Raw genomic sequence first — 21915 nt, 5'->3', positions numbered from 1 at the left:
CATCATCAGTATTGAGAAATGCATATTCTCCATGATATAAAGAGATAAAATCAGCAGCACATCAGTTCCACCTGGTGGGCAGAATGCATATAAAAATTCAACCCTAGTGTTCTATCAGACGTGATTTAAATGGTCAGCAATGTTTTGATGTTCAATAATATATACTGTAGGCTATGTAAAGATTCATCAGGCTCAAATTGTGAAAGAATGGTTGGGAGGGAGCATGAAGAATCATTTTCACACATGAATTGGCACATTGAACGTCTTTGCACCTCTTGATGGAAATAACATCACATTTATTTCCATTATCAGTTTTTGGTCAAGATCTTGTACTGACAACGTAAGAGTCAAAAACTCTGTAATGTCTGCTCCAGCACATCCCAAACACTTCAATCAATTCAAGGTCTGGACTCAGAAGTGCCAATTCATGTGTGAAAATGATTCTTCATGCTCCCTCCCAACCATTCTTTCCTAATTTGAGCCAGATGAATCTTGACATTGTCATCCTGGAATATAGCCATGATGTGTCTTCTTACATGGTTGTTTAAGAAATTAAAAGCAACATACTCTATCAATTATGGTTAGAAGAACTGTTGCCAAACATATAACATGCTAGAAACATAATCACTGCAATAACGATCCAATCATAGACTCTTAAGCATTTGCCTATTTAAATCCAAACGGCGCATTATTTTTGGTCGGGCAGTGTATATACAATATATTGCCAAAAGTTTTGGGACGTCTGCCTTTACATGCACATGAACTTTAATGACATCCCATTCTTAATCCGTAGGGTTTAATATGGAGTTGGCCCACCCTTTGCAGCTATAACAGCTTCAACTCTTATGGGAAGGCTTTCCACAAGGTTTAGGAGTGTGTTTATGGGAATGTTTTACCTTTCTTCTAGAATCACATTTGTGAGGTCAGGCACTGATGTTGGACGAGAAGGCCTGGCTCACAGTCTCCGCTCTAATTCATCCCAAAGGTGTTCTATCGGGTTAAGGTCAGGCCTCTGTGCAGGCCAGTCAAGTTCCTTCACATCAAACTCGCTCTTCCATGTCTTTATGGACCTTGCTTTGTGCACTGGTGCTCAGTCTTGTTGGAACAGGAAGGGGCCATCCCCAAACTGTTCCCACAAAGTTGGGAGCATGAAATAAATTGTCCAAAATGTCATGGTATGCTGAAGCATTAGGAGTTCCTTTTACTGGAACTAAGGGGCCAAGCCCAAACCCTGAAAAACAACCCCACACCATAATTCCCCCTCCACCAAACTTTACACTTGGCACAATGCAGTCAGGCAAGTGCAGTTCTCCTGGCAACCGCCAAACCAAGACTCGTCCATCGGATTGCCAGACAGAGAAGCGTGATTAGTCACTCCAGAGAACACGTCTCCAAAGCTCTAGAGTCCAGTGGTGGCGTTCTTTACACCACTGCATCAGACGCTTTGTATTGCACTGGATGGAAGGCTTGGATGCAGTTGCTTGGCCATGGAAACCCATTCCATGAAGCTCTCTATGCACTGTTCTTGAGCTAATCTGAAGGCACTATTAAAGTTGGCGACTTCTGCGCACCTCAACATGCGCTGACCCCGCTCTGTGATTTTACGTGGCCTACCACTTCGTGGCTGAGTTGCTGTTGTTCCCAATTGCTTCCACTTTGTTATAATCCCATTAACAGTTGACCGTAGAATATTTAGTAGTGAGGACATTGCATGAATGGACTTATGCTTGATTTTATACACCTGTGTCCATGGAAGTGATTGGAACACATGAATTCAATGATTTGGAGGGCTGTCTCAATACTTTTGGCGATATAGTGTACATAGTAAAGAGATCAATAGAAAAGGTTATATATATAAATAAACTAGCAAATTTATAATTCTAGCAAAGTAATACTAATAAAAAAACCTTCTGTGGTGGAGCCTGCAGGAAAAAAATATTTATTTATTTCCCATTATTATTGTTGAGCCCTGAACAATCGTCAATCAATAATCTGTCAAATTCCACATCCAATGATCAAGTGCAAGACTTCTCATTTTGATGCGAAGTTGGCAGTCAGATCAATAGAGTTGATGTGTAAAGACTTGACTCTGACAAACCGACCCATTATATGAGTTTATTGAAATATATACATCATACACACAAATCAAACAACACCATATCACTGAAATAGTAAATCCACAGAAACAACTGAAAGGGCAATATTGTGTGAAAATGAAATGTTATAAAACAGCATAGGCACTTCTCCACAGGTCGAAAATAAACCTGGTCACTTTTGATAAGATGGGTTATCGCTGAAGGCACATGAAGATGTACTAATCTTGTATGTTGCTCCTAATAATAGACTACAGATGAACCATCATGCTTGTGTTAAACTGTTACTTTTGGAAAAAGGTCAAATATACTTTATATATATACTACAGTACATACTTCACAATCAGTTTCTTCCAATGTCACGAGCATAGCACAAGCAATACAGAATGACTTGAGGCAGACACACCTACAATACTTCTGAAATTTCACATTCTGCTTTCATGACACAGTGTTAAAAAATGTAAACGAAATGTTTTTTTGTCACTTTTAAAACGTTTGTGTCCACAAAATTGTATTTAATTTAACTCCGCATGTGCTTACAAGAAAAATGAATAACAAAATAAAAGTAATAAAAAAACGAAAAGTGTACCAAGCGTCACAGGCGGAAGGATTAACAAATCAATTCTCGGGAACAACATCTACCCATTAAATACATCAATTATTAACATATTAACCAGCCCTGAACTGTTCATTTATACGTAAGTGCTATTTAATTCCCACACTAAATCACCTATTGCCACACTAAAGTACATTTTACTTAAGCATTTTGCCAAACAACAAGCTAGAAATGCTAACATGAGGCTCTGATGGATTGGCAGCACCATATTATATTTATTTGGATCACTGATCAATATTACAGCACAATCTGTATTTCATGGAAGTGCTGGAGACCCTAGTCAGCGTGTGTGACCTCACGGTGGAGTGTGGTGTAGTGAGCTGTACTGGGGAAGGGTGTGTCAGATTGGGCTTATCTCCTGGATGCACAAGTTTTAGGGGCTCTACAGAGGACCTAGAGTGAAATCGGTCCCCTGTTTAAGCCCCCCAGTGCACATGGGCTGCCCACGGCCCTCTTTCCCAATTACTTGCGACAAAAAAGTGAAATTGTATATTATAAAGAGTTTATTGTACAATGCATTGAAGAAGATGTTGATGTTCAAATGCTATCACTGTAAAAAAAGGTTTCTTCTTCAGGTAGAGTAGGTTTCTAGCAGCAGTATTATGCATATTTGTATTCGTGGCTGACCACTACGTCTGAAGGACGGTTATTGAGTTTATTTGCTGCACTGGAAATGTGTGGCATCAGGTTTGAGAAGCTTTCACCTGTTAAACTGACGAGTAGCACTGTTACCTTAATGCAATACAAAATAAACTAGCAATATTGACTTTGAAAGACACACTAATAGCAATATTGTATTTGAAATGACAGCGAAATAACCCAAGTTAAAGTCCAGAAGAGGTGAATTATTGAGGGTATCGACAACACCGTAGAAGCGGAAAAATGTATCTAGGTCTATTTCCTTCATGTATATATCATGTGTGGGGACACTACCGTGCAAAAGTTTGGGGTCAGTAAGGCTTTTTTTGGGAAGAAATTCATTTAAATTTATCAAAAGTGGCAGTAAAGACTTTTACATTGCATCTACAAATTTATCTAAATCTATTTCAAACAAAAGTTCTTTTGAACCTTCTATTCATAAAAGTATCCTGAAATTTTTGTATGACTTTCCACAAATATATTAAGAAGCACAACCGTTTTAACTGTGAAAATAATAATAAATGTTTCTTGAGCACCAAATCAGCATATTAGTGTGATTTCTGAAGACACTGAGGACTGGTGTGAAAAATTATAAATTAAATTTTAAAATATAATAAAATAGAAAAAAGTATTTGAAACTGTGCTAATATTTCACAGTATTACTATTTTACTGCGTTTCTGATCAAATATTACAGTTTTACTGTGTTTTTTCAGCCTTGGTGAGCATAAGAGACTTCTTTCCAAACCTTTGAACAGTAGTGTATGAAAGGAGACAGCAGTGAATAATTCATTAAAACAAAAAGGTGCTTCTCATTTCCTTTCGTTATAGCTCCTCCATCTTAAGATCTTAAGGACGTAAAGATGAGATGCAAGGATGGAGGAATCAAAGCAAGATGTATTTGTAAAATGGACAACGCTATTACTCTCACTGTGCTTTTGAGATTTGCAATAATGTTAAAGTTAATAAATAAATAAAGACATTCTTAATAAAGCAAGTATGTTCATACTAAGTTGTGTGAAATGTATGATTTATTTAAACTAAATTGGTAAGACGTGACTTAAAAGAATATTAACTTCAAAAAAAAAAAAAAAAAAATGTGTGCATCAGGTGTCAAGTCTCTGCGAAGCAGCCAAAGTCAGATAGGAAATCTAATGATGAATGGCAACTTTCTGCACAGCAGTAATTCTCATGCCACATGTTAAGTTACTGAACAACTGAAGCAGACTGAAGTGTCATTTTAGCATTTTTTTTTTTAAATACTTGTCATGGCATCATATACTTTTGTTTTTGTCCATGCAATTTCTTAAAAATGCAAGTACCTATTGGCCTTATGATACTAGTCACAAATGGCCCGTTTTAGATTTGATTTGCTTTCAATCGTGCAATTTAATGGTTTTTGGATTGTAATATTTCGAACACAACACAAACATGGACAGTATGAATGGGTGAGGGAGTCTCACCCACTCATGCTCAGTTGAAGTCTCGATTGGATAATATGACGGGACCCACAAGCGTCCACAGGTAGAGCCCCAAACTCAGCCAGCTGGAGCAGATCTTCACCCACACGGCAGGCATAGTGCTCTGCATGGCCTGAGTGCTTATATCAGGTCTAAAGATGGATGTGAGGAAAAGGCAGAAAGAAATAACAGTATTTAGACATGAGCTAGTTTATGAAGAAATTCATTGTAACTGCATGAAATAATGACTTGTACATTCTTCAAAGTTTCTCCTTTTGTGTTCCACCAAAGGTATAGGATGATATGAGGCTGTGTAAATGATGAGTAAATATTAGTGCTGTCAAAAGATCAATTGCATCCAAAAAAAAGTTTGTGTTTACATAATATGCGTGTACTGTGTATAATTATGCATGTATGCATGCATGCATGTGTATAATATATATATCTAAGTACACACACGCATATATTAATAATTATGTAAACATAAACTTTTATTTTGGATGCGATTAATTGTGATTAATTATTTGACAGCCCTAGTAAATATTGAAAATTTCTATTTTTGGGTGAACTATACTTTTAAAATATGTTACAAGGTTTATTTTTTATTTTTTAAATGACTATAAATATATATATTTAAAAAAGAAAGAAAAAAAAATTGTAATGAACTCACTCCAGAATCAAAAACTGAAAGAACGAACACTTACTTGTACCAGTTAGTCAGAGTCATCATGATGTAGAGAGAGGCTAGAAAGAGGTGGAAGTGGAAAAAGGAGTAGTTGTATGTGACGCCATCCTCTTCGTTATCCACAACACGCCGCAGACCATCTTCGCCCACCTCCTCCCCTCCCACAGTGCCCTTTCCCTCCTCTGTCTGCATCAGCCTGTTCACCTGAGCGTTACTGGATGAACGAATGCTGAAAAGAGAACATGCGTCACATGGACAATAGCATGAAAATGCCATTCACTTGATCAAGATTGGGGGGAGAGTTTAAAGAGGGAGAGTTTTGTTTTTTCTGATTTGGTGAAAAATTCACACATGAAAAGTCACACATGCCAGTAGACCCCACAGGTCACAGCAGTGCTGCGCTTTGATTTTTAACCGGAACAAAAGCGAGGCTGTGAGGGATAGACGTTCATCTCTTCAGTAGGTTGTACTATTATTTAATGTGCTTTTGATTGTTCTGCTGACGAAACACTGCCAAAAATATATATTTTCAAGAAATTTAAGTTGACAAAATAATTCCAGACAACAGGAGCTGTGCAAAATGATAAGTGATCTAGGAGCTTTATATATCTTTTTACAGCGGTTGCCTCACAGCCTGACTTGTCATGGAGCTGCTCTGAATAAGGTCTATGATTGATGAATCCGGAAAATTTACCAGCAAAGGATGCATTTAAATTGCCTTTTACACCATTTAAAAAAAAATATACATTTCAAATAAATGCTGTTCTTTTGAACTTTCTATTCATAAAACAATCCTAAAAAAATCTATTACAGTTTCCAAAAAAATTACAAATAAAAAGCACAACTCGTTAGCACAAAATCAGCATATTAGAATGGTTTTTGAAGGATTATGTGAAATAATCAGTAATGGCTGCTGAAAGACATTTTCATCTTAAAATATATTAAAACAGAGAACAGTTATTTAAAATATTAATATCTCATGTGTTTTTGATGAGCAAAAAAAAGCTATTTTTTAAAAACATTATAGTGTATAATAGTGTATATATTAGTGCCACTCAAAATTCTAAATGAAAATAGAAAATAAATCTGTGTTTGAACTGTTTCTAAAAAACCCAAATAATTGTTGATGCAAACTGAAAAATATTTAAGATTCTGCACCGTTTCTAGCTACTAATCAAACAAAAGATTTATGACTCACTGACTATGTTAAAGCTTAATTTACCATCCAACTAACAAGTTTTTTTTTTTTACTTGCCAATGCCACTTTGTACTCATATTTGCTGCTTGGCAAATGTTAATTATGGACCATGCCTACAGGTGTCAACATCTGACACCATTGATCAATCAATCCATCTCTAGTGCATGCAACTAAATATTCCAAGGCACTCACGTGGTTAAACTAAAAAAGCATTTAATACGCTGGGCTAATTTATTAAACATTAAAAAGGTTGATCAATATGTTTCGGTTACAAAGCACATCTATACTATTAGCAATCAGTGAATCATCCAAACAGCTGGTTAACCCAGTCTGGTGCAGTTGATTGTAATCATCAAATTGTAGGGTACAATGAATCAGCCTGGAAAACACCAGTTACTGTATCTACAGGAGCTGCAGAAATGTACTCGAGATGGTCTTTTTGCATTTTAAAAACAAATACTGATAGTAAAGAACAGCTCAATGAAAATCACAAAAATTAAAATTGTGTTCAAAAATGTTTTGCATGATGTACCTGGCATAAAAGGTGCAGAAGAGGAAGATGATCAATCCCACAATGCCTTGAGCATCCCACCACTGCACCATCCCAGGGGAGCTTGTGGGCATCGCCTCAGTTGTGCTGATATTGGACACCAGGCTGAGCAAACTAGGGTTACATTCACGATCTACGGGTCGAGTCAGAAAAATGAAAGGTTTAAAAGTGAACATACTATAATATAATATAATTACACCAATTAAAGGTTTAGTTTACGCAAAAATGTAAATTCTGACAATTATGTCATGCCTCATGTCGTTCCAAACCCGTAAGACCTTCGTTCATCTTCAGAACACAAAGGTGGGAAAGACATCATTAAAATAGTCAACCTTAGGTTCAACCTTAATGTTATGAAGCGTCGAGAATATTTTTTTGTGCGCAAAAAATAAACAAAAATAACGACTTTATTCAACAATTTCTTCACGTCTGTGTCAGTCTCCTATGTTGTTGATGTAGTTGTAGTATAAACAGTGCAGCGCTTCCGAGTTACGTCAGAGCTATGCCAGAACGCCGGCTTACCATTGGCTGACCAATATAAACTGTGTAGGAGACTGACACAGACCAGAAGAAATTGTTGAATAAAGTCATTATTTTTGTTTGTTTTTTGCGCACAAAAGGTATTCTTGTCTCTTCATTAAATTAATGTTGAACCACTGGAGTCACATTGACTATTTTAACTATGTTTTTACTACCTTTCTGGACCTTGAAAGTGTTTATAAAAATAGCGGTCTATGGAGGGGTCAGAGAGCTCTCGGATTTCATCAAAAATATCTTAATTTGTGTTCTGAAGATGAATGAAGGTCGACATGAAGGCGAGTAATTAATGACAGAATTTTCATTTTTGGGTGAACTATCCCTTTAAAATCACATACTTCACTACTGGTCAAACACTACACATCTAGTGGTCAGCTAATCACATTTTTAATGCTTATATGGATCGCTAATAGGTATATTTACTAGATCACGTATACTAGACCATAACAAAATGTTGGTATAGAGGGCTAAATTCATAATCTGGATTCTAATGGGTAATTTGGCCTTATTTAGTAAGGAGGCTATAAAAGGTTGAGCATCTGGTTATGACTCCACCAAACTCACCAAAAAAGCATCAACCTAAGTAGGAAAATAATGAAAGCTCGTAAAATGAAAATAGGGACCAAAGTCAGATATTTATTTCGAGTAAATATTTTTCTGCGTGACTTACTAGGATTGTTGGTCATGGCGGACCAGGTGACATACATAGTGTACAGAGTAATAATAGAGGACTGAAGCAGACCAGACTGAGGTGAGGCATCCTACAAACACATGAAAAAAAAAAAAGAAACATATTTAGTAAAGCACACATTTTGTAAACACTAGAGAAGCTTGTATGAAATTAGAGAATCTAAACTAAGCAGATTTTAATAATGGCTCGCACAGTGAAGAAAGCTTGTCTGTTGTGGCAGGCCAGCATTGATATTCTGTATGCAAAGAAGGGAACAAAGAAGTTTCCTTTAAAAGACAAAAGCTGGAGGCTTATGCAAACAGTAGATGACCTTCAGTACAACGAAGAGACTGTTTTCTTATGCACATTATAAATCAGCATTCATGTCAGGATTTGTGTACGCACGGAGGCAAAAATCACATATTTGGAACAGCTAGTTAAAACGGTTGTCATTTCATGTTTGTTGATTCACATTCAAGGTCTTAATACTGTTTATTACACGGCTCTGTGGAATACTTGATTCTGATTGGTCAATCGCGCATTGCAGCGGTTGTTCCCAGATAACAACCGCCAAAGTGAATAACACACCACTCATCCAGCGGTACTACTTGCTTAACGCTGTTGTTGACTGTCTGGTGCCATCTTGTGACTGAAAAACACTTAACCACCACGAGTTACAAAGGAAGACTTCAAGGGTTTCACTGCTGGAACTTTACTTTATAACGTTTTAAATATGTATATCTTTCTTACACAAACGCATCGATTCGCTTCAGAAGGCCCCCAGAGCCGCGTGGAGCACGTTTTTTGACGGACAGCTGCATTTTTATGGACTTAAAAAACAGAGCTACAACTAGTGCCATTATAAAGCTTGGATTAGTCAGGACTTTTTTAATATAACTCCGATTTTATTCGTCTGAAAGAAGACTGTCATGTACACCTAGGATGACTTGAGGGTGAGTAAATCATGGGCTAATTTTCACTTTTGGATGAACTATCCCTTTTGGCATTAATTTCAACATATATGGTAAAAACTCATCTTTTCAGCAATAGATAAAGGCTTAAAACAGTTTGGAAATGTTTTTCTTCGCGGAAGCTTTGCGTAAGAGCTAATAAAATATTTAAACTCAAGACAATATTTTGTGTCTGATTTACTTGAGAAAAGTAGCCGTGTAATAAGCTGGATAATGTACATCCATCTGGTTGTTATTGCAGAATAAACCCCTTCAGAGTGACCCCTCCGCTTCTTAAGTTGGGTCTCAAACATAAAAATTTGGGAGAAAAAACCCCCCACAACCATCCAAAAGCACGTCTTCTAGTACAAAATTTTAAAAAGCCTTTGTGGTTTTGGCTAGTCGTTTACAAAAACTACACTCTGACGCATTTCAGCATACAGCCTTCCTTATGCCGAGTTCAGACTAAACAATATCAACCACAATATCAACCCGATTTTGGCACGATCCGTTTGATGTAGGATGTTGTGGTGATTCGGCAATGGCCGCCGGGATGTAGAAATCGAAAATTTCATCTCGATAGTGTGTCATAGTGGACAACAACTGACGCCGCGTCTGTGGCGCTTCACGATGTCACGACAGAAAGACTAGCATGTTCTGTCACATCTGTATCTATAGGAGCACAGAAGCTCTTCCGTACACAGCTTTCAAACACGAGAGAGAGAGAGAGAGAGAGAGAGAGAGAGAGAGAGAGAAAGGTGATGGTATTGGTGCTGCTAGGTGGAATTATGCAATTAGGGAAAGATTCGTGGCGCTATGGCAACAATACTTCTGCCTTTATGATGTTTCCTCGAGTGACTTCACGACAGAGTGAAAAAGATACATTCTGACGAACGATAGCGTATGCGCTTCAGCAAACTGGTAACTACTGGAATTACATTAAGCTAACATTCTGCGTCTGTAGTTTGTTTACGCCGTTGTTTGCTGCGCAGTCACAAAAGCTTATCGTTTGCATGTGTTTTAAAGCATTGCGGTTTAAAAGCAGGTGATTTTAAACCTATGAATCACAATTATTTAGCAGTGAAAGAATTCATTGAGAGCTGTCAGAGACGTGCGACATGAGGTTCAGAGCGTGTGAGAACTGGAGTGCATTTTCCCGCCTAATAGGGCATGAACGGTTAAATACACATACCTGTGTCAAAGTGACATGTATTTGCAAGTAAACAGTAATTTGTGTCTTAAGTGAACATAAACAGATGAGAAAGAACAATGCATGAGTATAATGGATCCGTGCAGTCGGTCTTAAAGTGACAGCAACCACATTTACCTGCTTTCATTATTAATGCTAATCAAACAACAACAAAAAAGAAAGAGAAAAATCTCACTGCTTTCGACTGAATCACTTTTGTAATTTAAAAACTAAATGTATATTTAAAGGTGGGGTAGGTAAGTATGATCTAAAACACTTTTGTCCAAATTTGTTTAAACTGTCTTTATATGTCAATACATAATTAAAATTTAAGTACTCTGAAAAAGAGAGTATAAAAATCGAGTGACTCTAGACTTTTTAATCTGCAATAAACACCGCTCATTATTTTCGTTCGGGCCGAATCAAGTGATTGGCTTGGGCGCCTGTCACTCTCTCTCGCTACCATGACTACCACCGCTTTTGCTCAGGATCTGCCCACATGTGCGCACCCCAGTGTTGCCAAGTCGGGCTACTTCAAACAATGTGGCCGCGGGCTGTTTTTCATGTCCGCGGGTTGAAGCGACCCCAATTATGTGATGTTTTGCCCCGGGATTTGCAAATTTTAGCAGGCAGCCCTACCAAAAAGACACATATTTTACCCCCCAAACGCGATTTTTACCGGAGAAACACGATTGGGCTTGTTTTGAGTAGCAATTGGGCGGATTTTGTTGTGAAAACCTGGCAACCCTGGCGCACCCGATTGAGTTCAAGAGGCTGTATTTCTGCTGGACAGGTAATCTTTCATTTTGATTATACATTTTTTTGGTTTATGTTTTCATGAAGCATGTCTCACTAGCACACGTAGCTGCCTAATATAGCTAACATAACATTACTTAGCATAAAGTTACAATGTTATACACCTAGCGAGCCATTGGTAGAGATGATAAATACTCAATATGCTTAGCTCAAGTTGATCACTGTCGTGTTGAATTTCGCAAAATGTAACTTTAGATAACAAAATGCATGTGTAAAAGCTAGTACACCGCATCCAGGAACTTTTTTTTAGAGCTTTAGCTACTACCCTCTGTCTAAACTCTTCTACCATGTTCACCGGGAACTTTACCTGCACGTTTATTTCGGCCCTTGGTTTGTTTTTATATATACTCTACCAATGTTTTTATCTTGTATCTGTGTGTGTCGTAGACACTGTGTTGTGTGTGTATTTTGAACTTTACCAGTATCGTTATTCTAGCTTGATAGTGAGTACTAAAAGACATCTTATTTGTTTATATTCATAATGATAAAGTTAGATTTTTTATTACATGTGATTCTGACATGATGTCACTACATGCACTCCGCTCCTTCTTCTCCGCTAGTCTCAGGTAAATAATGCGTCAGCTGAGCTGTGCGTGGTCGGCGTGGCGCGTTCATGTGTTTTGGGGGCGTGGCTTTGGAAAGAGCCCAGAAGGGAGAAGGTGGAGTGAATGGAAATAATGAGCTGTCTTTAAAGGGTTAGTTCACCCAAAAATGAAAATTCTGTCATTAATTACTCACCCTCATGTCGTTGGACACCCGTAAGACCTCCGTTCATATTCGGAACACAAATGAAGATATTTTAGTTGAAAGCTGATGGCTGAGAAAGGCTTCACACAGGCCTCCATTGGCATTCAGTACATTGACACTTCCAAGATCCATGAAAGGCACTTAAAACGTCGTTACAAAGTCTATCTCACCACAGTGGCTCTACAATAATCATATAATGTGACGACAATAGTTTTTGTGCGCAAAAAAAAATCAAAATAACACCTTTATCCAACTTGTTCTCGACTTCCGTGTGTGCCTCCACGACGCATGCGCGAGAATATGACGTAGCGCCGGGGTTCGGGAATCGATGAAATACACACTTAAGCCCCATTTTGAGCACTACGCCGAGACCTAAAGCACGATCAATGTAGAATCCAACAGCTTAGACACGCGCGTCTTCCTCTGCTCGTAAACAAATCGCTTCTGGGTCATATGTCCGAACGCCGGATCTGCGTCATATTCTCGCGCATGCGTCGTGGAGGCACACACGGAAGTCGAGAACAAGTTGGATAAAGGTGTTATTTTGATTTTTTTTTGCGCACAAAAACTATTGTCGTCGCATTGTATGATTATTGTAGAGCCACTGTGGTGAGATAGACTTTGTAACGACGTTTTAAGTGCCTTTCATGGATCTTGGAAGTGTCAATGTACTGAATGCCAATGGAGGCCTGTGTGAAGCCTTTCTCAGCCATCAGCTTTCAACTAAAATATCTTCATTTGTGTTCCGAATATGAACGGAGGTCTTACGGGTGTCCAACGACATGAGGGTGAGTAATTAATGACAGAATTTTCATTTTTGGGTGAACTAACCCTTTAAAACAGTCGTGAGAGGTCTACAGACACTCAATTTTCATACTTTCTTTTTCTGAGTACTTACATTTTAATTAAGTATTGATATATAAAGAAAGTTTAAACAAATTTGGAAAAAAAGTTTTTTTAACCAAATCCTACCTACCCTACCTTTAATTGACACATAAAAGACTATGCCTTTTTTTTTAATACATTTTATGTAGTATTTCTAGTACTTAAAGTTTTCATTTGTGTCTGTTCTAATGTAGTTTGTTTTCTTTATCACTGTTTATTTGTCTACAGTAACCTTGAGTTTTTTAGGGCAGTATTAGTTTTTTTAATGATATTGAAAACGTTGATAAGAATTATGAAATTTCACTGGTATCAAAAATGTTGATATCATAAAAACCTTATTTAAGCATAAATAACTATATCGTGATATATATCGTTATTGTGAAATAAAATCATTATAACTCATGTCGTGATATAAGATTCTGGTCATATCGTCCATGCCTAAGAAGTACCTTGAATTTCTTTTCTAAATGTTATGTTTTTAAATGTTTTTGTAGGGATATTTGAAGAGCAGAGATGAGACATGCTTTGGTGCTTTAATACTTTACCTGCACTTTTGGCAGAATGGAAACCACAGATATGATGACACAGAGAATCAGGTTGAAGCTGATAAAGAACTTGTGTTCGGTGCAGTTGTCGGGTTTGGTGTAGTATAGATAAAACAGCACAATCGCAGCAAAGGCCAGGGCGTAATGCAGGATAGTGAAGAACAACAGACCTGTAGACATAGAAAATAGTCTCAGGTTTCTTTCTCGGAAAAAAGAGGATTGGGACACACCTCTTTGCAAGCCTATTGTGATGAACAGGATGTCTTACTGTGTATCTGCTCTCCACGTACCTGAGAACCAACATTTGTTGTTGCCCTCCTCAGCATTCCTCACCCACATCTCATTCCAGGAGTGGGCAAAGTCAATAAGGAGGATGAGCTGGATAAGGATGAACATGAAGGAGCCCACAATACCAAAGTAGAACCAAACTGTAATAAAAAAAGAAGAAAAGGAAACAGCTGGAAACAGCTGTGCTTGTGGAAAATGCATACATAATTCAGCCATGCATATGGAATAAAACATTTTTAAAAAAAATTCAACAACAGCAAAGGCTGTTGGAGCTGGACCCGAATATTGGTTTGGTTGGTTGGTATTTTTCAATTTTGGGATTTGAATAATCGTTGTTGGGGGTTTTTTCCGCACACCTGGCATCCCCCTTGAAACGGTTCTCATTCGCGCTTGAATATGTTTACACTATAAAATCTGGTGAAATACATTACTCTTTTTTCAATTATCTTATATAGCCTAGACGTTTTTAATAGGATGGACAGTTGAAGGAACCCAATCTTGTTACACTTAATAAATATATTAGCTTCTTCTTAGCCTACTAAGTGTTCCCTGCAACTGGAGTATTCTCTGTCTAGACAGAAGCGCATGCCTGAGCTTGTATTTTGGGTTAAGCTGCGTTGGTTTGACATTGTGGAAAATAGAATAATAGAAACAAAATGTATTAGCCTTTTTACCCGTTAGGGATGGAACCACGAGGCCATTTTCCTACTGGTTAATTGACGTGTTACAACACAGGTAATACCGGTATCACTGACCGTGGCTTTTAAATCACTAATTCTAAACCGAAAGTAAAATGCGCACGGCCACTCAGGCATTCATAACAGAGCAGAGCAAGTGTTTTCAATTAATTGAACTGAAAACGCGCCAGTGGACACGCACCGTAAATGCCAATTCGGGGGCGGGTTGCTTGAATGGTGGGTTCATTAGCCTATTATTCTTAATGAAAAACTCAACAACAAAACAGTACAATGACAAACTCCCTTAAATAGGGGCTTTTACATTTCGCTTTGAAAACTTCCGCGATCATCTTGTCAGTCAGCTCCTCACTCTCGTGATGAATAAAATCTGACTCCTGCTTTATTTGTGCTGCGACTCTTGTTCGGCTCACGCTGTATTAAACAGGCACGTTCAGTTTTTATTTGTAGCGTCTGTTCTCTAACTGAACTAAATTAATTTATTACTATATTAAAAAAAAAATCTAAACGACGGTGGGGGCGGTGCCACGGAGGGCAAGTGACATAACCTGAACACCGGCAACACCGACTATCGCAGCAAGCCTATTACGCGTTATTATCAATCTAAATTAATCTACTGCAAAATATATGAGCTTGTTACTGGGACGTAACAGACCTGTGTGTTTTGTATCACTAGTGCAGAGTCCGTTCTCAGAGCATATAAGCCCTGTCCCGCATGAGGTGCCGCTTTCGGCTCTTTATTAGAGAGAAGAATATGTTCAGCGCCCTCCCTCCAAAGCTTCGAATATTCGGAGGTGATTACTACCGAAGCTAAAAAAAAATGGTATTCAGACCAGCCCTAGATAGTTTTCAAAATATTTTCTTTTGTGTACTGCAGAAGATAAAAAGTCGTACAGATTACACACATGACAGTGAGCAAATGATGACAGAATTTTCCTTTTGTGGGTGAACTATCCTTTTAAACTATATTCATAACTAGGTTGCTTCTCTGAAGGGCCTGTATTTTCATACTCAAATTCACAATGAGGCATGCTAATGTCAAGATCGTGTTTTGGAAGTTACCCATGATCTCTGAACACAATGTTCTGCATCTTTAATTCCCCACCATGAGAATTCTGGCAAGACAGTAACAACGTGTTCCCACTGCTAATGTAATATGCTATGAAAAAATAACAACATCCTATTCTACTTTTAATACCCATCTTTTCCCATGCATCTCATAACATTCAAAATAGTCATTAAAAAGTAATTGACTTCTTCCCTGCCGAAAACCAGGCATTTTCCGCATCCCTTGAAATAGAGTCCTACGTTTTGACAATGGCTTCCCAGAATAGCATTATCATGAATATTGCTGCATTTAGAGCTTGACATCATTGTCATGTTGTCATTGTATTTCCCTTTGCGGATATATAAAAATGGAAAATGTTTCATTATGTGCTGTTAAAGGAATGTACCATCATGAAATGTGCCATCCGGGATGAAAAAGGCTCCGACAGTGATGCCAACTAGGATCAGAAACTTGAAGAACCAGAACCTGTCGACAAAATGTTTAAATTCATGTAGTAAATGATTACAAAAAACAATAGCATAATATAAGTAATGATCATAAAGCAAACGTCAGGCTCACCCGTTCTGAACAGCAGCACGAGGGTCTTTGCTGCTTTTTACACGAATCATGATTGCAAAAAAAAGGAAAAAGAAGCACGCCATAGCAAAGCACATGCGGTAGACTGATTTGTAGCCGACAATCACGTCACAGTTAACATGGTTCTCGATCCCTGGTATTGTGGTCCCCCCTTGACAAAAGCCAGGTATCTGAAGAGACATTAAAATCAACACAATGCACTTAAAGCACACGTGAAGTGAATGCGCACCGATGGTGAGCCCACCTTGCGGAGCTGCGTCTCCATGCCCGGCAAGATCATGATTACAGACACCAGTGTCCCCAGCAGGAGGAAGAAAGAGAAGATCAGCCGGGTGACGGTGGAGTTGTTGGAAGAAGGACAGCAGCCACAGAGCAGACATGGAGCCGAGCCACACAAACATGAGGCCTGTAACACGGAAGGAGTAAAAGAAAGAGCAGTTAACATGGGGTAGCATTTATTGATTAATTGCCAGAGTTCACAAAGAATCTGCAATACATTAGAACTTGTAATATACAGTGTGCAGAAAAAAAATTCTAACTAGAACAAGGATGTATTGTACAAAGTATCTACAAAGTGCACATACACTACACTATCATTAAAAAGTTTGGGATCTGTGAGTTATGTTTTATGTAAATGTTTAAAAAAGTCTCTCTGCATTTATGTGATAAAAAATATATAGTAAAAACAGTCATATTTTGAAATATGATTACAATTTAAAATAACTGTTTTAAAATAAAATGTAATTTAGTCCTGTGATGCAAAGCTGAATTTTCCACATCATTACTCCAGTCCTCAGTGTCACATGATCCTTCAGAAATTATTAAAATATGATGATTGGTGCTCAAGAAACATTTTTTACTATTATCAATGTTGAAAACAGTTGTGCTGCTTAATATTTATGTGTAAACTGTGATCCATTTATTAGAATAGAAAGTTCAAAAGAACAGAATTTATTAGAAACTATATTTTTGACATTATAAATGTCTTCACCGTCAATTTTGATCAATTTAATATATTCTTGCTGAATAAAACTACTGACCCCCAACTTTAGAACGGAAGTGTACATGAGTAAATGTGAGCTGACCTTTATCAAAACATGGCATATATGGATTAAAGGGGTCATAGAATGACATTTTTGTACAAGTTAATATGATTCTTTAGTGTCTAAATGAAAAGTTTGTAATATACTTTAATTAAAAATTCTCATTAGTATTGTAAGAAAACACTCATTTTATCTGGTCAAAACCAACTCAGTTTTCAGCAAGTCATTTCAGTGTATGTGACTTTAAATGATAATGAGCTTTGCTCACCCCGCCCCCTCTGCTCTGTGGGGCGTTCGGTTCGACCCGACACAACACCACAACACACGTGGAGTGTTGCCTTGACAACATTTGAGGGTATATTTTCGAGAAATAATGGCAACGGGAGTATCTGAGGACACATCTGAGCAACCTTATCAATTTGAACCGGAGTCGGACCAGGAACAGATGACAAACCCATCGAAGTTCGAACAGTTTCTGACGTTCGACGTTTCTGAATGGTTGGTTAACGTCATGTCACTTTGATCTATCTTTGTACTGGCAGAGTAGCGTAGTTGCTTTGTGTTTACTGATGTATACGTTAGTTCATTGACAGATTGATGTTATGTTATAAGATTTTTTTTTTACATTACTTCTTAATCAGTAACAGACACCGTTATAAACCATGTACAAAAGTAAGCTTAGTGTAGTGTTACCACGTTAACTTTATCACCCGAGTACACAGTTTGTAATAACAAACATAACGCGTTGTTCATTATAAACTTGGGATTATGAATTATATTGAGAACGTCATACACAGAAAGCATGCTGTAATGTAACTTACTTACCCTGTAAACTTTAGCCTCATTCATCGTGAAGCGTGCAAGCGATTTGCAAAGATTAATATAAAGGTTAATAAAACACAACACCACAATCGCTTAGACGCCATTCTGCTCCAGCGTATCAACAATGGCGGACGGATGACAGTTCGCTCAGGGCGGGTCTGTGTTGAAACGCTGCTGTCAATCAACAATCGTAGGGGGGGCGTCCACCGTGTAACGTCACACGATCAGACGGCTCGATTTGAGACAGGGGAAAATATATAAGGATATTAAAAAAAAACACTGGATGTATTTTTATCATTATAGGATGGTTGTGTACAGGCACTGCCAACACACATTTCCGTATAATCAACTTGTAAAAGTGCATGTACCATTCTATGACCCCTTTAATAAAACTTTTATTTTGTCTGAAAAAAATATTCTGTGTAAACTTATAGGGTGTGCATATCTGAAACATGTATAAGGGTGAATGACATGAGGTGCATATGTTTGTGTGTCCAAGTGCATTATTTCCTAACATTTTATTCTATAAAATCTATTTAGTTTGAATTGACTTTCAGTACATTCAATAATAAATATGCAAGGTGGCAAATACTTTGCCATAATTTTATGTTTGAAACCATTCATAAACAAAATGTATAAATATCAGTAGTTTTAAAGCTGTTGAGAATTTAAAAACTTTTGTCCAACAATTTGTATACACTTCAAATATCATAATTGCATCACTTGCCATGGTAATAACAGTAATCATTATAACGCAGCATCCAGAGGACCCCAACTGATCTTTGTGGCAGAATGAAAATGTTTGCAGATCTCTCTCAAATACTGATAAAAATAGCTACTTTCAAGTATGGATAGGTTGGAATATTTTCCATTACAGGTGGTACAACCAATGTAAAACTAGGAAAATGCTATTTTATCATTTCTTTATTGTATTTAAAAATTCTATGCATGTACTTGTTAGCATAGGCAAAAGCTAATACACAAATCCACACATCCACACACCAGTTTATGGTGGAGAGGAGACAGAGTGATGAAGCCAATCAGTATATGGGGATTATTAGGAGGCCATGATGGACAGAGGCCAATGGGAAAATTTGGTCAAGAGGCTGGGGTTACACCCCTACTCTATTTCCGAAGGACATCCTGGGATTTTTAATGACCACAGAGAGTCAGGACCTCGTTTTAACGTCTCATCTGAAGGACGGTGCTTCTTACAGTATAGTGTCCCCATCAGGACCCACACAGACCACAGGGTGAGCACCCCCTGCTGGTCTCACTAACACCTCTACCAGCAGCTACCTAGTTTTCCCAGGAGGTCTAACATCCAGGTACTGACCAGGCTCAGCCCTGCTTAGCTTCAGTGGGAAACCAGTCTTGGGCTACAAGGGTGATATGGCTGCTATATGAAACAAAAAACATTATTTAAGCTAAATAAATAATAAATTGTGAAAGAATGGTTAGGAGGGAGCATCAATGTTGTGATGTTATTTATTTCCTTCAAGAGCAATGAATTTAAGGTCTGGACTCAGAAGTGCCAATTCATATGTGAAAATGATTCTTCATGCTCCCTCCCAACCATTCTTTCATTATTTGAGCCTGATGAATCTTGACATTGTCATCCTGGAATATAGCCATGATGTGTCTTCTTATATGGTTGTTTAAGAAATGAAAAGCTACACTCTCCATCAATTAGGGTTAGAAGAACTGTTGCCAAACATAATCACTGCAATAATGATCCAATCATTGACTTCTTTAAACACATTGTTCCTGACGCAAATACATTTAAAAAAAAACAAAAAAGAAAAACATTTTTAAATAAAAAATTAAAGCTTTTTTGTCATTGACCCATAATAAAAATGTCAATGTTTGTTTGAATGATTTTTAAATTCTTTGAGTCTGTTTGAATAATTCCTTTAGTGAATCAGGCAGCTGAAAAAACAATTCACATAGCATGTGCAAATAAACACTTTATTCTAAGTGAATTCCCCCCGTGACAGTATGAAAGTCTGAAGCATTTTATAAAATGAATTTTACTCTATTGAGGCAGGAAACAGTTGGGAAATCATTGCCATTCCACATGACTGTTGCTCATGCTAGGAGTGGTTGATCGGCTGAACACCAACTCCCCAAGCACAATTATAAAAAACAACATAACTGCCACTCATTTCTATTTCATAAAAAACACCTGTAGACTGAACTGGAATACTGTATTGAGGACAGATATGAAAAGGTGTGTCTTACTGGCACGAATAATAAGTGTCAAATGAAAACAGTACTTTTTTCCAAACATTATAGCCCATTCCTAACCATAATGTAAACTGTTGGGAATATTGTTTGGCTGTACTTAGAGCAGATTTGGCTGTCATGCAGTGTGTACTGTACCAACAAGCAGTAGAATGTAGTGAAATAATCATTTACAGAAAGTGGGTCATTTACAGAAAGTAGTATTGTATAGTAATACAAAGTTCAATCCATAAAATTTCTGAATCTGAAGAGGTGTATTTTGGAACAATCAGGATCAAAACCCTGATCCTAAAACCAGCAGATGAAAGTATGTCAGCCAGGTAACATGTTTCAAGAAATATCTCTGTCATATCTACAGATCATAGGTCATCTAATTCCCCCCCCCAATTACCATTAATAAAGGTTCCAATGATGATGGAAATTCAATATGAACAAATATTTTATGTACAGTATAGATACTACCTTGTTTAACTTATTTATTAGATCTTTTTGTATTTATAACCACATTTCCGTTGACATTTGTATTTTAGCTATATCTTAGAGGTAAACAGATCAGCTTCACTTTAATAGGTTTAATTATTAATTATTAGTAAGTTTCAATTCTTTGAATCTGAGGCGTTGAACACTGTAAACCTGTATAACCTGTAAGTTACTATTATGAGCAAATCATATCAAATAAAACACATCGAAACTAACGTTACAAGAAGACTATATCCCCCCCAAATGGTTCAATTAATCATACACTGTTATTTGTTATGAAGCCATGGATCTGATATAATGCAAATATACACACTTCCGTGTGTGTGCAGTTGTTTGCCAGTAAAAAGCTCTCCGAAACGACACATTTTCTATTTAACGTTAAATACGGGCGTCCATTACGTTCATTTTTATCAGTAAGTTAGGTTTTCTTATTTAACGTTATATGTTTCTGTATTTTCTGTTCAGATAACGAATTAGCGACGCTGTCAAGTGGCAGCTCATTTAGCCAAACCATGGGAAATTAAACAGAATAATACTTACACAGCTCGCAAGAGAGCACAACGCCATACAGGCTCCCATTTTGTATTAAAAAATAAACAACTCCAAACCGTCAGAGGATGAATTGACAGTCAATTACTGTATGACGTGCTTCTCTTATTTCCGTCAGATGATTCCGGTGGTATTTGAAGCTAACTATTGTAACGGGCAACTCGTGATATTTCACAATAAAGGTTCCTCTTCTTTATATACATTTTTAAAATTGGGATTCTTAATTGCTGAAGTAGTTTGATGATACATAATTCCAGGCTTTTAAATAATAATAAAAAAATCTATATTTTTTCTATAAAGTAGGCCCTACTACACATGATATGTTTCCAGTTCTCTTATAAACTCAATTTTATTTTTATATGCTTCAGTGTGGTGTTAAATGATTATGTAGTGGTATGTTTATTGTATCTAAACTTAGTATCCATCATGTTTTTTTTTGTGTGTTTTTTTTTTTTACACATGCAAACTAGTAATATGTACTCTATATTATTACATTTAGTCGATTTAGTCCTGCCACATGTAAATTAAGAAATTAATTAAATTACAATGTATATTATAATGTATTTTTCAA

General features: G+C 37.2%; 1 protein-coding gene across 2 annotated transcripts; it reads right to left on the bottom strand.

The window, feature by feature from the left end:
* Positions 1–2101: 2101 nt before the first annotated feature.
* serinc2l (serine incorporator 2, like) lies at positions 2102–21495 on the bottom strand. Of its 2 annotated transcripts, XM_079837090.1 has the most exons (10): positions 21336–21495; positions 16451–16612; positions 16189–16376; positions 16016–16095; positions 13869–14006; positions 13579–13748; positions 8447–8537; positions 7222–7372; positions 5511–5720; positions 2102–4958 (listed from the first exon to the last, which is right to left on the bottom strand). In XM_079837090.1, the coding sequence occupies exons 1-10, from the start codon at positions 21372–21374 to the stop codon at positions 4820–4822; spliced, it is 1368 nt and encodes a 455-aa protein (XP_079693216.1). In that variant the 5' UTR covers positions 21375–21495; the 3' UTR covers positions 2102–4819. The 2 variants fall into 2 exon arrangements, with proteins under 2 accessions (XP_079693216.1, XP_079693215.1); XM_079837089.1 differs by having other exon boundaries at positions 4253–4958; positions 16189–16612; positions 21336–21434.
* Positions 21496–21915: the final 420 nt, after the last annotated feature.

Source organism: Gobio gobio (assembly GCF_949357685.1).
Source record: "Gobio gobio genome assembly, chromosome: 15".
NCBI classification, from domain to species: Eukaryota; Metazoa; Chordata; class Actinopteri; order Cypriniformes; family Gobionidae; genus Gobio; species Gobio gobio.
Note: the sequence above shows the minus strand (reverse complement) of the source record. Positions and strands in the feature narration are given on the sequence as shown.

Excerpts from the sequence above, each read along its gene's own strand:
- serinc2l (XM_079837089.1), bottom strand. The coding sequence starts at position 16,607 with ATGTTTGTGTGGCTCGGCTCCATGTCTGCTCTGTGGCTGCTGTCCTTC. Across the intron at positions 14,007-16,015 it reads GGATGGCACATTTCATGATG|TTTGGTTCTACTTTGGTATT; the intron begins GTACATTCCTTT and ends TTTTTATTACAG. Across the intron at positions 4,959-5,510 it reads ACTCTGACTAACTGGTACAA|ACCTGATATAAGCACTCAGG; the intron begins GTAAGTGTTCGT and ends ATCCATCTTTAG.